Raw genomic sequence first — 14,614 nt, forward strand, 5'->3', positions numbered from 1 at the left:
TCTCTCTCTTTCTCTTCTTGTGCGTTTACTTGTGCGAGTTTCTGTCTGTATAAGTATAAGAGTATACAGACGAGAGAGAGAGAGAGACGCCACAAGAAACGCGGTTTGGCACTTTGCCAGTAAATTAATTGTAATAACGTCAACCTTTTATCGCTTTGTGTAGGCAGAACAAAGAAGAATAGAAAAAGGAAAAAGGAACCGAAATGAATAACGAGAAAAGAGAAAAGGGAAAGGGAAACGAAAGAAAGAAAAACACAGTCTATTACACTAATATAACCAGAGACAATTAAAAAAGTATTTTCCCCACACCAACAATACGCACTCACACACACAGAGAGTAAGAAAGAAAGACACAACCGTACAATTAATATCCAGAATAATAATAATAATAATAATAATAATAATAATAATAATAATAATAATAATAATAATAATAATAATAATAACAGTAATATTAATGGCAGTAGTCGCAAAAAGCAAATACACAACATACGTGACACCCTACTCGTGGTATGGATGGAAACTATTGAAAACACAAACAAAAAACTATCTAATCAACAGAAAGAAAAAACAGAGAAAAAAGCACATAAGAATTTCGGAAACGAGAGATTGCCACATATGATGGTGACTCGCGATTGCCGAGCGTATTTTTTTTTTTTTTTTGCTACTATTACTGCTGTTATTGTTATTATTATCTTTATTATTCATTTCTAAAGGTCATACCACGGAATTTAATAAGAAGGGATATTAATAATAATAATAATAATAATAATAATAATAAAACAAAGAAAGACACTCATTTCTTCTCTAATAATTCTTTCATCCAAAGCGTTCTCTCACTACAGCCTCCTGTATAAATGTATACAATGCAAGCAATAATTCTCGTTCTTAATACCCATTTTTTTTTTTTTTACTTTACACCTCATATCTAAAACTTTTACAAATGCCTTTTTCCATCATTTGTCCTCACAATAAACAAAGAAAAAAAAAGAATGGAAAAATAAGAATAAGAACAATAACAAGAAGCCAGCTCCATTCATCCTCTCACTCCCACACACACCTTCAAGAAGAGTGTGCCTCACCAATAATTACATATACATTTTACAACGCTCTCTCTTTTTTCCCTTTTTTCTCCTTCCATTACTCTAATTTAAATACGCTTGAGAGCCGCACGTTTCTTATCCACCGCCTTCTTTGAGTTCACATGCACCGCGTTATGCGTCCCATTATCCACACCTCTCAAATTCAATGCGGAATCAGGTGCGTTTCTAAGTTGTGATCCCACACAATTCTCTACTGCAGTGGAATCCATTACGCCAGTTTGGAATCCCACCACTGTTGTTGTATTTGCTGTATCTGCGAGATCTTCTTTGTGTTGTTGTTGTGATGCATGATTGTAGAGATCGCTATTATTATTATTATTATTATTATTATTATTATTATTATTATTATTATTATTATCACCTACACCTAATGTACGTGCAGGATCCCGTTGTAATTGTGATGGTGGTGGTCTTACGCCTCTCATGGCATGTACTTTTGTCATCATCTCCGCTTTACGTTTAAAGGCATCATAATCCTCCAACAACAATCGTGCGGCCTCTTCATTAAGAGCACTTTCTGCATTCGGTTCAATTAACAAACAACGAACAACTGTAATGACATGCCGTAGTCCTAGACCAGGATCCCAATCCCGCTTTAACACATTTACACAAATATCTCCCTTCTCCGCTATGTTGGGGTGAAATATTTTTGTGCGGAATAAACCGCGTGGTGGGACGGACGGGTATCCGTCGTTAAAGTAAAACACAACGTGAAATACACCGCCGGCGAATGGAGTTTCTTCGGGTCCGACGATATTCACATGCAACTCACTAAGAGTATCGTTATTACTGCTACTGCTGCTACTGCCACTATTACGACCGGGATCATCATTCGGTATGATCTGTACACCGGGGACTGGTCGGGTTACGAGTTCGTGCACCTGCCTCATAATAAGGCGCATCGCATTAGCAGATATCGGCATTTTTTTTTTTTTGCCGTTTGTTGTTTGTTGTGTAATAAATATAGACAAGTAGCAGATTAGTTGATTCGTAAAGATCCGGGATACAAGGTTAGGAAGGGGAAATAACAGTAGAAAAAGATAAATCCGCTTGTACTTGTGTGTGTGTTCGTCTGTCTATCTTTTTTTTCTTGCAGAAATAATTTATTTCGATTGTTATAATAATAACAATAGTAATAGTAATAATTATTATAATAATAATTTCTTTTCTTGTTTCCTTCTGCCCTTCTGTTTTTTTTTCCTTTTTATCTGTGTATCTTTATATTCTCTCTACCTATCGATACCCTTGTGTTTTGGTCTTTGAAATGTATTCAATCAGCCGTATCTCTACACTTCTTCGTCTGTTTTTTTTTTTTTGCTCTCCCTCTAGACTTCTCTTTTAAATGTTACTCCCCCATGTAAAATAATGTTAAACACAATAAAGGTAGAAAAAGAGTGAAAAGAAAAGAAGATATTATTTATTTAACAGTTTGAGCTCACTCTTTTTCATCGCTGCACTTGACAACAATCTAATATGTTTTCTTATTTCTTTTTTTTATTTTACAAAACACATACAGACATATATAATCACTAGCACTAGCAGGACCAGAAGAAATAAAAGAAGAACACTAGAGTCTAAATGACAATATTTCACCAGGAGATTAGTAGGTCGGAGAAGTAATAATGAAAATATCTTGCAAGTTTGAGATAGTCACTTAGAACTCTTTTCCCATTTTCTTTTTATTTAAAGTGTCTCGTTTTCTTTCCTTCTGTCTGGTGAAATTCACTTTTTTTTGCCTCTTTCTTGTTTACATAATGACCACATATAACACCATAACAATAATAATGAGTGATCGTAATAACACTAGAATCCATATCCGTATATATATATATATATATATATATATATATATTTTTTAATTAAATGCCAATTAGTAATACTCTTCCTGATCATATTTTCCTTCTTCACTAATTAACGCTAATATTGCCTGCATAGAAGATTTCAAATCAATTTCCCGTTCACACGCCTCTACAATCTCCAATTCACGTCTATGACAACGTTCTCTTGCCGCGAGTAGACGAAATCTTAATTGCATATGCGCTATTTCCTCCTCTCGCACTATCTGTAGACGTTCATCCACTTCCGTAAAGCGTTCCAACTCAACACGAAGCATTGTACGTGAAATACCAATATATTCACCTTCTTCTATCTTCGTTAGTTGACATCTGTTGTGTTCCTGTAAGAGATCCAGTTGTTTAAAGAGTGTTAAGCCGGAAATTCGTCCACAAACATAAGTCCTTGACATGACGGCCCCATACAAAAGTGGAAAACGTTCCACGTACTCTTGCATACGAATAGACACCACTCCCTGTGCATACTGCGTACATAACTGCAATCTCTCAATATTTGTACGATACCGTCGTTCCATTATCGCCGTAAGTGTAGCGAAGAGTTCCCGCTGCGCCTCCCACCATTCCATTGAAATCTCATTACGTGATGTTATCTCTTGTGTAGTGAGACGTTCAAATCGTGCGAGTTGTCGTCTTTTACGCCCTCTGTGTACGTTTAACCAATTCCGTAGAAATTTCTTTAGTGGAGCGGTTCCCACCACAAGCCAACGGTGTTCATAGACAAATAAATCCCACAATGGGGCTATACTCATAGACTCTTCGGCTAATAATTCACGTCTAAGTATATCTTCCGTGAGGATAATCTCTCTACAACCGTCCACTAATGCTGGGTGAAGAGTTTCCTGTGAAACATATGGTGGAAGTGGAAGTGTGTGAAGGGCCTCATAACGTTCCTCCTCCACAATGAACTGTCGAGCAACACATTCATCACGCAAGAGTAATGGAATAAGCGTTGCAAACTCTCTCGGTCCCAAATATGAGTATTTTTTCTTTTTCGTTTGCTGATTCTCCTTTTCTTCTGGTGATGTTTCTCTTTTAGTATCTACATGTGATTGGAGAGATCTAACGGCTATTTTTTTCGGCATGGTAAGTTCCATATCATGACTGTCTTTTATCGCCCTCTCGCAGTTCTCTTCTATAGTACTTTCAGTACATTCTGCTGCTTCAAACGTCTTGCGTTTTTGATCTTTTGGCAATTCTAAGAGTTTCTTATTTATCTTACGTTTGTCACACGCTGGAGAATGCATGTATGAAATATTATTACCAAACAAATATTGAAATTGTACTTGAATAGAATGTGACCACAGTGGGTGATTCTCCCGTCGTACCACTGTTCGCACATTATACGATGGAATTTCTCGTTTTTGTGGTTTTAGCCTTGTTTCTAATAAAGGTTCGAAAAACTTATCTGAATCCCTACTTTTTATCTTCTTCTTAATAACATCCTCACCACTACCTTGACGTATGTGCGGGAGTGTGACAATCACAGCAGTATCTCCTGTGTGATGTGTGCTTGTCTCAACACTGTTTTCCTCGTTAGATGTTTTAGACAAGGATGGAAGTGTATGTAGTGGACTGGCTGGTGAATGTGGGCCGTTAATTTCATTCAAACATGTAGAACTAATAACTGCATGTAAATTGGAAATATATGCGGGGGAGGAAGAAGAAGAGGATTGCGGTGGGGCAGGCCAAGTCTCTGCGTGACTTCGCCGTTCTTTGTCTTCTTCTGTTTCTCTTCTACTCATAATGGTAGGATTTAAATAAGAAGAAAAATGAGTGGGAATAGAGAAACTACAGGGAAATGGATGAACGCTTTAAACTGCTTCTTTTAATGATGTAACCCCCACGTTCCCTTCCTTTTTTAAAAGAAAAAAAAAGAGGGCACTAGAAAAAATAATAAGATTAAATGATCAAGAGAGGTAAATGAATTATTAAAGAAACACAGAGAGAGAGAGATGGTAAAACAAACTAAAAAGGAAAAAATAATAATATAATAATAAAACAAAAAAGCAAATCCAGAAATATATATGGGCTCTGGATGGCTCAAGATTTTTTTTACCTCTTCTACTTCTTTTCTATGATGTGCATGCATTCTTGCAATAAATGTATGAAACGTTATTATTTCTCTCTTCTCATTAATAAAAGAGAAATAAATAAATAAATAAATAAATAAACATATAATAATAATAATAATACTAATAATAATAATAATAATAATAATAATAATAATAATAATAATAATAATAATAATAATAATAATAATAATAATAATAATAATAATAATAACAATAGTAATAATAATAAAACAGTAGTCATAGCTACACTGGAATTCTGGTATTAGGAGAAATATGCCGAAGAAGAACCACCAACATCTCCATATTCATCATGTAATAGTGAACGATTGGCGCGTCCCAATTCCTCACTACCTAATAGAACTTCCTGTGTTCGTGTAACAAGTTCCTGCACTTTATGTTCTACTTCATTTTCTCTCCGCCACCTTGTCTCTTCTGGTGATATTAACATTAACTTCATTGTGGCATCGTTTTCCTCCACAACCTGATTTCGAGATTCAGGTGAAAGTCGAGCAAAACGACGGAATTGTAGTGCATGTGTGATATAGCGAAACATTGGATGATGTGGAAGACACTTTACAATTCGCATAGAACACTGTGTGGCATCACGGAAGAGACAAGTGGCTATTATATTCTCTTCACTATCATCAGCACCAGGAACAAGAAAGAGAATAGTACGATCATCAAAATGACATCTTATAGTTCCATTAGTTAAAGCTGCAAAGTTACCAATACCATCAATAAAACTGGTTAGATATACGACATTCCCTTCAGCAGCGGCAGCAGAAAGAGCGGGATCATTAGAAAGAATACGCATTCGAGTTCTATCTAATATGGCTTCTGCTGAAGTTCCTTCTATTTCTCCATTATGTGAGTTAAGTATATCATTATTACTGCTACTACTACTAAATTTAGATATAGGATTTAATTGGTTGTTTGTATTAATAGATAACATTTCCCCAAGATCTTTTTGTCTCTGTGCTCGAAAAGATGCAAGGTTTAATTGTGATATCTGAATACACGATGTACCCACTTCTGGGAGGTAACGACCACGATTAAGAGAAGATAATGGTGCTTCTTCAAGAATACCACTAAAATACAATGAAGATGAGGAAATTTTAGAATTCACCATACCATCATTACGTTCACCATCCTCTATTAATACTGATGTATCATCTAAAGTATTTCCTATCGTATTACCATCTCCCATATTCTCTTGTGGGGATATATTTCTACTCTTATGCCGTGTAGGAATGACCGGTGGAAGTGCGAGTTCACCGTTAGAGCTTTGATGATATTGAATATGAGTCCCATCACGGCGCCAGTGATGAATAATATAACTCTGTCCTTGTGGTTCTGCCAAAACAGCACTTTCATCCTCTCGTACCATTGCAAGAACAGCCCCAGATGAGAAATGTCTTACTCCACACATAGGTATAGACCCTATATCGTTATTATTATTATTATTATTATTATTATTATTATTATTATTAGTAGTAGTAGTAGTAGTAGTAGTAGTAGTATTAATAGTAATATTCTTCTCCTGCTTCATGTTATTATTGCTGTCATTGTTTGTATCACGTGCGTGGAGTCCCCAGTAAACGGCATGTGGTATACGTCCAACAGGATCTGCATCATAGCGCCACAGTACACGTTCCCATGGATTTCGTATTTCTCTGTTACAACTGGCGTGTTGCATTTGTGTAGTGGCAATAATTGCATGAACGTGATCGCGTCTTAACTTTGAAAAACGACACGGATGTCTATCTTGTGCTGTGCGAGGTGTAGTACGATACAACATCATTGTATACCCTTCACCATTTTCTTCTATTCCTTTCTTCTCATTAACGCTCTCTTTTTTTTCTTCTTCTTCTTCTTGTTGCTGTTTTGTATGGGATGTATTATTCACTTCTTCCATATCAAGTTTCAGGGCTATTTGCAACATCTCCATCCATTCCATCGGTGGATCCTCTACAGGAAATGTCTGTTCCACCCACACATAATGAAATGACCGTAGACTCTCAACAGTTCCACACACATAACCATTTTCATCTAAAGGACGAACAAAAATAGAACGTGCCCCATTACGTTCCACCGCCTTTGCAGGCCAACGCACAGAAAAAGCCGTACGTCCATCATGTAGAGTTAATGAAATACGTCGTAGTGCACACCAGAGAGTAGCACGTAAGCCATGGCGTTCAAATAGTCTACGATCTGCCGCAATAACAAGAGAATCAATTGGACTATGAAGTCGCCATACTTCACACGGTGTTACGGTGAGGCCGGCAATAATACGAGGTCGAGGGGAATAGTAATTATAAATCTGTAAAGCCTCCTTCACCTTATTCTCATACTTTGAAAGTGTGAGAGAAGTAAAGAAGTAATCCCCCTCATTGTCATTAGCGCCAACTCGTCCTAATGAAGAGGCAGATTTGGTATTCCTATTGGAAGCACTAGAAGAGGAAGAAGAAGTCATACTTGCCGTTATGGCAACAAATGTCTGCATTTCATCACAGAAAGAAAGAACAGTGCCATCACCAAAAACAAAATCTGCAGAACTATCTGACCACGCACATGCCCTAACCACACGATCTGCAATACATACCTCATTATATGAAGACATTACCATTTGTGAAGTATCTGTTTCTCCTGTGCCAGTTGTCGTTCGTGAGTATGTGAAGTGCGGTGATCGTAGAAGTGGTGCTAATGATGACATTCTTCTTTTATGTACGTTTGAGTGTGTGCTAGTAAGTATACATGCTCCCATGTATTGTATTATATATATATATATATATATATATATATATATATATATATATATCAATAGAGATAAATAGAGAAAGCGAACAATAGAAATAATAGCAGCAAAATCAACAACCACAAGAAAAAATAAATACAGTAAATATAAATAAATAAAGAATAAGCAAATCGTACAAATTACTAAAAAGACAGATGGAATATATAAATATATATAGAGAGAGAAATAGAGGGACAACAAAAAAACGAGAAAAAAAAACAGACAATTTCTCAAAATATTGCAATCCCCAGACGCTTTCCTTACAACACAGACACGATACAGTTTCTCTACTATTTTAGCAGTAAACTGATTGGTCTGCAGTGTTTGTGTATTGCAATAGAGAAAAAAAAATAGAGCGCTTAAGATGAAACGAAAACCACAAGAATAAGCGAAATAAAAAATAAAAATAACGCATACACAAAGTACAATAATGGAGAGAGGAACATACGATATGAAAAGATAAACACATACGAATGAAAAAAAAAGTCTTTATCCATATTTATTATCCAGGACAGTATTTACTAGAGAACCATAAAATTCCATCCCTGATAATTCAATATGGTGTTCACCAACGGCATCTGGTCCTGCAAGTTCTAATGCAATATATCGAAAAGCACAACATGCAGTCTCAGGAGCACCACAGTGCCATATAAGTTCTGCTTCAGCAAAAACACTCTCTCAATCAATTTTAAAAGTGACAACATTAAATGGTGCAGTTCCTAGAGTATTATTACGTCGTTGTTCATCCAATAATACCCAGTGACCCCTGTCACGACTTCCAAGCAACCGCCATGAACGCAAAGCGGCATGTTCGGATGTATAACCGTGGCGAAGGGCATAAACTGTACAATCTACCCAACGTCTATCACCAAAGTCAAATTCTATCCGACCCTTTTCAGATGAAGCTGTACGAAAACATTGTTGCTGTAAAACAGAAGTAGTTGTACGAGAAGCCTCTACGGCATCACAAAGGTGAGAAAGACGTCCGAGAACAATAGGAGCATTACAGTTTACACGAACGGAATCACTTTCTATGGAATTCCAAAATGGTTTTCTTCCACCTGAAGTTCCAATATAATGTAATACACCATCTTGTAATACTATACATGTCCCTACTTCATCAGTTGTTGTTGTTGTTTTTACTGTTGTTTCTGTTACTGTCTGTAGTGGGAGGTAAACACTGTTATCTCTAATAGGAACTGTGAGGGTGGAGGGAATAAACGACGGTGCGGGTTCCTGCAGTAATGTCAAGAAGTGTCGCTCTGCCATAATAGGCCGTGATGTCACATTATAACACCCCGACCGCGGCACATCAAAGAAGGCACACTGTCGCAGCCACACCTCCCGTGATGCATTCTTATCCCAATCTCCATTTTCATATTCCCCTTTATCCTCATCTTTTGATGCTTGGCTGAGTTTCTGTGTACTCTCATCAATCTCTGCTACCACCCGTCGGAGTTTTCCCGCAGGACCTCTTGAATTTCCGCCTTTCGGGCCCGGAGCGCCGCGATGAGTTCCGCCGCCGTCCTCAACTCGCGCAGGTCCACAAGCCGTCGGCCAACAGCCCCTTCCTCCATTCAAACAGATACTTATATTTTTTTTTATTTTTATCTTTATACAGTGATTGAGTGTGGTGGTTCATTTTCTTCTTCTTTCTTTCGTTTTTTCTTTTTTTTCCTTTCTTGGGGGAAGGGAGAGGGGTAGTGGAAGGCCTGTATGTACCACTGGTACTGGGCAACAACCGCCATAGTGGTGGGATACCAGAAGAGGAAAAAAAGAGAAAAAGAGAGAAAACAAAGGGGATAAGAGAAGCGATTGTATGAAAAGGCTTTTTTTTTTAATTTTGTTCTTTTTTTGTCTTTTACGTGACCATGACATACAAAGGGACTCAGTACCCGCAAGTACCATTTAATAGAAACTGCACCAAAGAGGAGGTACAGAAACATAAACTGATAAATGGAAAATCTTTTTCTTATCTGCTAAAATGGACTTAGTACTCCAAAAATATATAGATATATTAGCTTTGGGCTTAGACCTGTACTTTTCCGTATTTATTCTTAAAAGAAGAAACGGAGAAAGGCGACACCAATATAAAAAGGAAGTATAGAGAAAAATAAATATAAAAATACCCCGCGTACATTTTCTTTGTCAGGTTAAGCACCAATCCAAAGCATTTTTTGAAGTTAACGCCCTTCCTCTGTCTCAAACACATTTTCAAACTCATTGTTTTTTCTTTTATTTTTTGCTCTTTTTTATTCTCATATTCAGGCAATGCTTGTCCAAAAACCTATTGAAGCGGACTATTCCTGTACCTTTTTTCTTATCTGTCAATTCGTGCTGTCTGAATATATCACATACCCAATTTAGAAAAAAAAATGAGTAAAAATAATTTTTTAAAAAAGTTGAACTCACATTATCTGACCATCCTCCATTTTCCCCTTTAGCATACCTCCAAAGAAAAAAAAAAGGCACCTCAATTCCGCAATATATATATATATATATATACGATCGTTAGTATGTTTCTGTCCCCCTCTCTCCCTCTCTCTCTGTGTGTATGTGTATGTGTTTATGTATTGCTGTATTCTTTTTTTTTTTTTTGCGTCTTCTTCCGCTTCTTCTTACCGCGGGGGTACCTTGAGAACCTTAATGAGTGTTGCCAGGAGATTTATATCATCTTCAGAAAGTTCATCCTTGAACTTCTTGATAGCTTCAACAGATGGACGAGTGATGAGTGAGAGGAGCGTGTCTGTTTTGCTGAACTGGCGATCATACACCACACCACTCTCTCCCGAGTTAATCTTTACCGCACATTCAACTCCCATACGTGCGATAGGGATACTTTTATTGTCACGTTCTAATGTCATCACACGTCCAATTACAAGTGGAATATCACCCTTCAATACTGCAAGAGGTGTACCAGGACGAAGTTGTCCACGCTCAACTTTAACTGGTAGAATAATTGGATCTGAATTGTGAATGGCATCACCAATGATAGACAACTGCACAGGAAACACGGCAATAGCACGAGCCCGCTCCTTTTCACGGTTCTCATAATCTGCAATATACCGTGTAAACATATCAAAAAGATGGTAAATAATTTTAGCTTCAAATATATCAATTTCATTCTTTTTCGCAATTTCACGGGCATCTTCAGAAACTTGTACATCAAAAACTAACACCACCGCATAACGTGGTGCTTTGCGTTTCATTGAAAGTACTTGAATCATGTGACGTTTATGTACAGGTCCAATAGAAGCACTTGCAACAGGAATTTTCATATCCTTTAAAAATGAGAGTAATGCTTCAAGTGAACCAAGTGTTGAACTTTGTACAGTCACACCAATACCATCAGAACTCAGTTGATCTGAAATACTGTTCGCTTCCTTCATTACTTCATGTGAAATTTTTTCCTTATCATCACCATTGTGTACAACAAACAAAGGTGTTCCTGGAACGACATATTCAAGATCATTAGCAGCAATCTTAATACCCATAGCTGCCTTCATTTCTTTATGATGAATATACTCTCCACGTACACGTAATTCTTTAAGTGGTTGTGGTGTTAATAAAGCACGAATTTGAGTAAATATAGGACCATTTTGTCCACATAAACATATGTTATCTCCTTCATGTAGTACACCATTAATAAGGATAGCATCTACAGTAAAACCATATCCTGTAATAGGTTTAACCTCAAGTATAGTACATTGTAGATCATCCTTATATGTAACTTTACCTTCCATAAATTGTTGTACAAGCTGAATCTCAAGAAGCAAAAGATCACATATACCCTCTCCAGTTTTTGCAGATGTAGGAACAATGGAAACCACTTTTCGCACATCATTATTTTTGTAATAGATTTCAGAGTTAAGTCCTTCCTCCTGAAGTTCTTGCTTTACCTGTGAGAGTCGCGTGTCAAACTCACTTCGGACATTATCCTTCTGCATTGATAGTGTTTGCTCAATATCCATATTTGGATGAGCCACCCAATCATACAATCTATCAACTTTATTCAGTGCAATAATAAAAGGACATTTTTTTTGTCGTAAAAGACGAATCGATTCACGGGTTTGTGGCTCCAATCCATGCATAATATCCACAACAAGAATTGCAATATCACAGAGACTGCTACCACGACTACGTAGATTAGTAAAAGACTCATGTCCAGGAGTATCAATTACGAGAAGACCTGGAACATTTAAATCATATTGATATTTCTTATTAATATCTTTTGTCGCATTAACAAGAGCTTCACGTGGGAAAAAGGTGGCACCAATTTGTTGTGTAATACCACCAGCTTCACCTCCTTGAACATTTGTTGCACGAATACGATCCAATAAACTTGTCTTACCTGTATCCACATGACCCAACACACAACAGATAGGTGAACGAAGGTTCGATACACTCTCAATTACATGTTCCTTTGCGCGTTCTGCCGCTGCTGCTTCTTCCTGTGCCCGAATACGTTCCTCCCGCCGTTGTTGTCGCTCCTTGGCTCGTGTTTCGCGTGCTTCTCGAATACGTTTATTATCCTCACGTCGTTGAGCGCGGCGGTCATCCCGTTCCATCAGCGCCTCCCAGTCATCCTCATCCACTTCCGCATCTGACTCCGTTGGCACTGTTGCCTCATCTTCTCCATCTTCTTCTTCCTCTTCTTTGTGTTCCTCCGGCGGGGCGGCGACGGGCTCCAGACGTTTCGTTGCCGGCTGCGGTGGTGGTCGCCGCTTGGCGGTTTCCCGCTCCATTTTCTGCTCCGCCCGTATTTTCTCCACATCCGGCAGAATAAATCCGGCGGCGGCCATTCGCTCCAGCGCACCATTCGCCGGTCCCTTTTTGGCCTCTTTGCGGCTCAAACGCTCCTCTTCCTTTCGGCGTTGGCGCTCGCGGGCCCGTTCCTCCTCCTCGAACCGCCGCTGCTCCTCCGCGATGCGTTCTTCCTCCCGCAGTCGTCGCTCCTCCTCTTCCTCTTCACGGCGGCGACGTTCTTCTTCTTCCTTCTGCTTTTCCATATGCTGTTTTAACTTTGCCAGCATTGCGGTAGGAGGGCCCTTGCGGGCAGGGGCGCCCTTTGGGGTCGCCTTTGGGCCTTTAGGGGGCATCGATGATGGTTATACGTGGGGAAAGAAGAGGGGAATATGTACCAAAGAGACAGGCGTATGCTTCGTTTTCTTGGATTTCAGTTGGATCAAAATATGCTGTATAAATCGATTCTTTACGTTGCGATCGTCAATGTGTTAGATAGCTGTTTTTATATCTTATATTATTTTTCCTTTCGTTGTCTCTGTTTGTTCGTTTTATTTTCCCCTTTTTTTGTTTTTTATTTTATCTGTTTTTTTTTTTGTTTTCAATCCCCTTATTTTTTTTTCTAATTTTTGGTTAATTTTTTTCGTTTCACTCGTTTTCCACCCTTTATTCTCCTTTAATAGCCTCAGTGACAGTGTGGAAATAGGTCTGAATATGTGACGTATACAGAATTAACAAATAATAATCTTGTATATATATATATATATATATATATATATATATTTATTTATTTATTTATTTAGTTAGTTAGTTATGGGGATACTTTGCTGCTTTTAATCCAAATCTTGTACTGCGTCTTGCAGTTAGTGCTTTTTTGCTTCTTTTAATATATATATATATATTCAGTTGGTTTTCTTTACTGCTTATAGCAGCAATATACAGACAATCCTAACACCGAAACCAGCACTACGACAGTTTTTGCTTTTCTTTTCTGTTCTTTCCCTGAATGTTTTTTTTTTTCTTTCGTTTGCTTCAATCTGTATGGGAGACTCTTTCTTTTCTTCTTCTTCTTCTTGGTGTTATCTTATCCGTTCAGGTGGCCTTCCTACTAACACAAACTCCTCTCGTGGAGAGCTAACTAATCTTTTAATGGACTTCAGCTTGAGCGTCTTGCTTCGCGTTTTTTCTTTCGTTTTAATTTGAAGTGGTAAGAAACTACAGACAAGAGGTAGAACTCCAAAAAAAAATAAAAGAAACAAGAAAGAAAGAAAAAGAGAGTCAGATAAGATAATTTTAGAAACAGAAAACACAAACAAATAGATAAAAGGGATTACAGTCTATTTATACATTTATAAGTATCTCAAGATCAGAGTGCAGTGAGTACTATGAAAGGAAAAATAAGTAAATAAATAAGTAAAAATAAATAAATAAATAATATATATATATATATATATATATATATATATATATATATATATATATTGAGTACGTAGATGTGAATGAGTAAATGTGAACCATACTTCTGTTAATTTCTTTTCCTTTCCTCGTACATGTATTCCCAATCAACAGTTTTCTTTCATCTAAGCCTTCTTGTCAGCTAAGAAGACGACTCAATCGAGAAGCATCAACTTCATTCATAGCGTAGATGCAATGGCAACAATACAAATTTACGTTTATTGTTTAAGAAGAAAAGAAACATAATTACGTGAAAGTGAAAAAAAGAGAAACACACACACACACACGCACACAGATTGAAATACACATACAAAAAAAAAAAACCACCGCAAAATTCCTAAGAAACAAAAAAAAACACAAAACATTATCTGTGACGGGAGTATAGGAGGGTTTTCTTTTCTTTTTCTTTTATTTTTTCCATTCCTTCCGTCCTCTTTTAAAACAACAAGCAAATAAACAAACAAACAAGTAATGAAATTGGAAAACTAAAGAAACAACAACAACAACGCCAACAACAACAACAACATCAACAAGAGTAACAAGAGGTAGGTGAATACATACACAAATTACCTTTGCAAATTCACCTACTAATAA

The 14,614-nt window shown here is 37.2% G+C and overlaps 5 protein-coding genes across 6 annotated transcripts; all 5 read right to left on the reverse strand.

The window, feature by feature from the left end:
- Positions 1–1,150: 1,150 nt before the first annotated feature.
- Positions 1,151–2,026, reverse strand: LSM04_007527 (Ubiquitin-conjugating enzyme E2; the record flags this gene model as incomplete). The annotated part of the gene is made up of 1 exon (XM_067333672.1): positions 1,151–2,026. One exon carries the CDS (start codon positions 2,024–2,026, stop codon positions 1,151–1,153), a length of 876 nt encoding a protein of 291 aa, XP_067189518.1.
- Positions 2,027–2,973: 947 nt separating this feature from the next.
- On the reverse strand, positions 2,974–4,698 carry LSM04_005951 (uncharacterized protein; the record flags this gene model as incomplete). Its single annotated transcript, XM_067333673.1, has 1 exon — positions 2,974–4,698. One exon carries the CDS (start codon positions 4,696–4,698, stop codon positions 2,974–2,976), a length of 1,725 nt encoding a protein of 574 aa, XP_067189494.1.
- A 592-nt stretch (positions 4,699–5,290) lies between these two features.
- On the reverse strand, positions 5,291–7,741 carry LSM04_002792 (the record flags this gene model as incomplete). 2 transcript variants are annotated; one of them, XM_067333675.1, is made up of 1 exon in its annotated part: positions 5,291–7,741. In XM_067333675.1, the coding sequence occupies one exon, from the start codon at positions 7,739–7,741 to the stop codon at positions 5,291–5,293; it is 2,451 nt and encodes an 816-aa protein (XP_067189427.1). The 2 variants fall into 2 exon arrangements, with proteins under 2 accessions (XP_067189427.1, XP_067189426.1); XM_067333674.1 differs by having other exon boundaries at positions 5,291–5,842.
- Positions 7,742–8,311: 570 nt separating this feature from the next.
- LSM04_003301 (uncharacterized protein) lies at positions 8,312–9,091 on the reverse strand (the record flags this gene model as incomplete). The annotated part of the gene is made up of 2 exons (XM_067333676.1): positions 8,312–8,449; positions 8,522–9,091. The coding sequence occupies 2 exons, from the start codon at positions 9,089–9,091 to the stop codon at positions 8,312–8,314; spliced, it is 708 nt and encodes a 235-aa protein (XP_067189432.1).
- Positions 9,092–10,440: 1,349 nt separating this feature from the next.
- LSM04_000720 (Translation elongation factor EFTu-like) lies at positions 10,441–12,921 on the reverse strand (the record flags this gene model as incomplete). Its single annotated transcript, XM_067333677.1, has 1 exon — positions 10,441–12,921. The coding sequence occupies one exon, from the start codon at positions 12,919–12,921 to the stop codon at positions 10,441–10,443; it is 2,481 nt and encodes an 826-aa protein (XP_067189385.1).
- Between the last annotated feature and the right edge of the window lie 1,693 nt (positions 12,922–14,614).

This window comes from Trypanosoma melophagium (genome assembly GCF_022059095.1).
Source record: "Trypanosoma melophagium isolate St. Kilda chromosome Unknown ctg30segment0, whole genome shotgun sequence".
In the NCBI taxonomy this organism is placed as follows: domain Eukaryota; phylum Euglenozoa; class Kinetoplastea; order Trypanosomatida; family Trypanosomatidae; genus Trypanosoma; species Trypanosoma melophagium.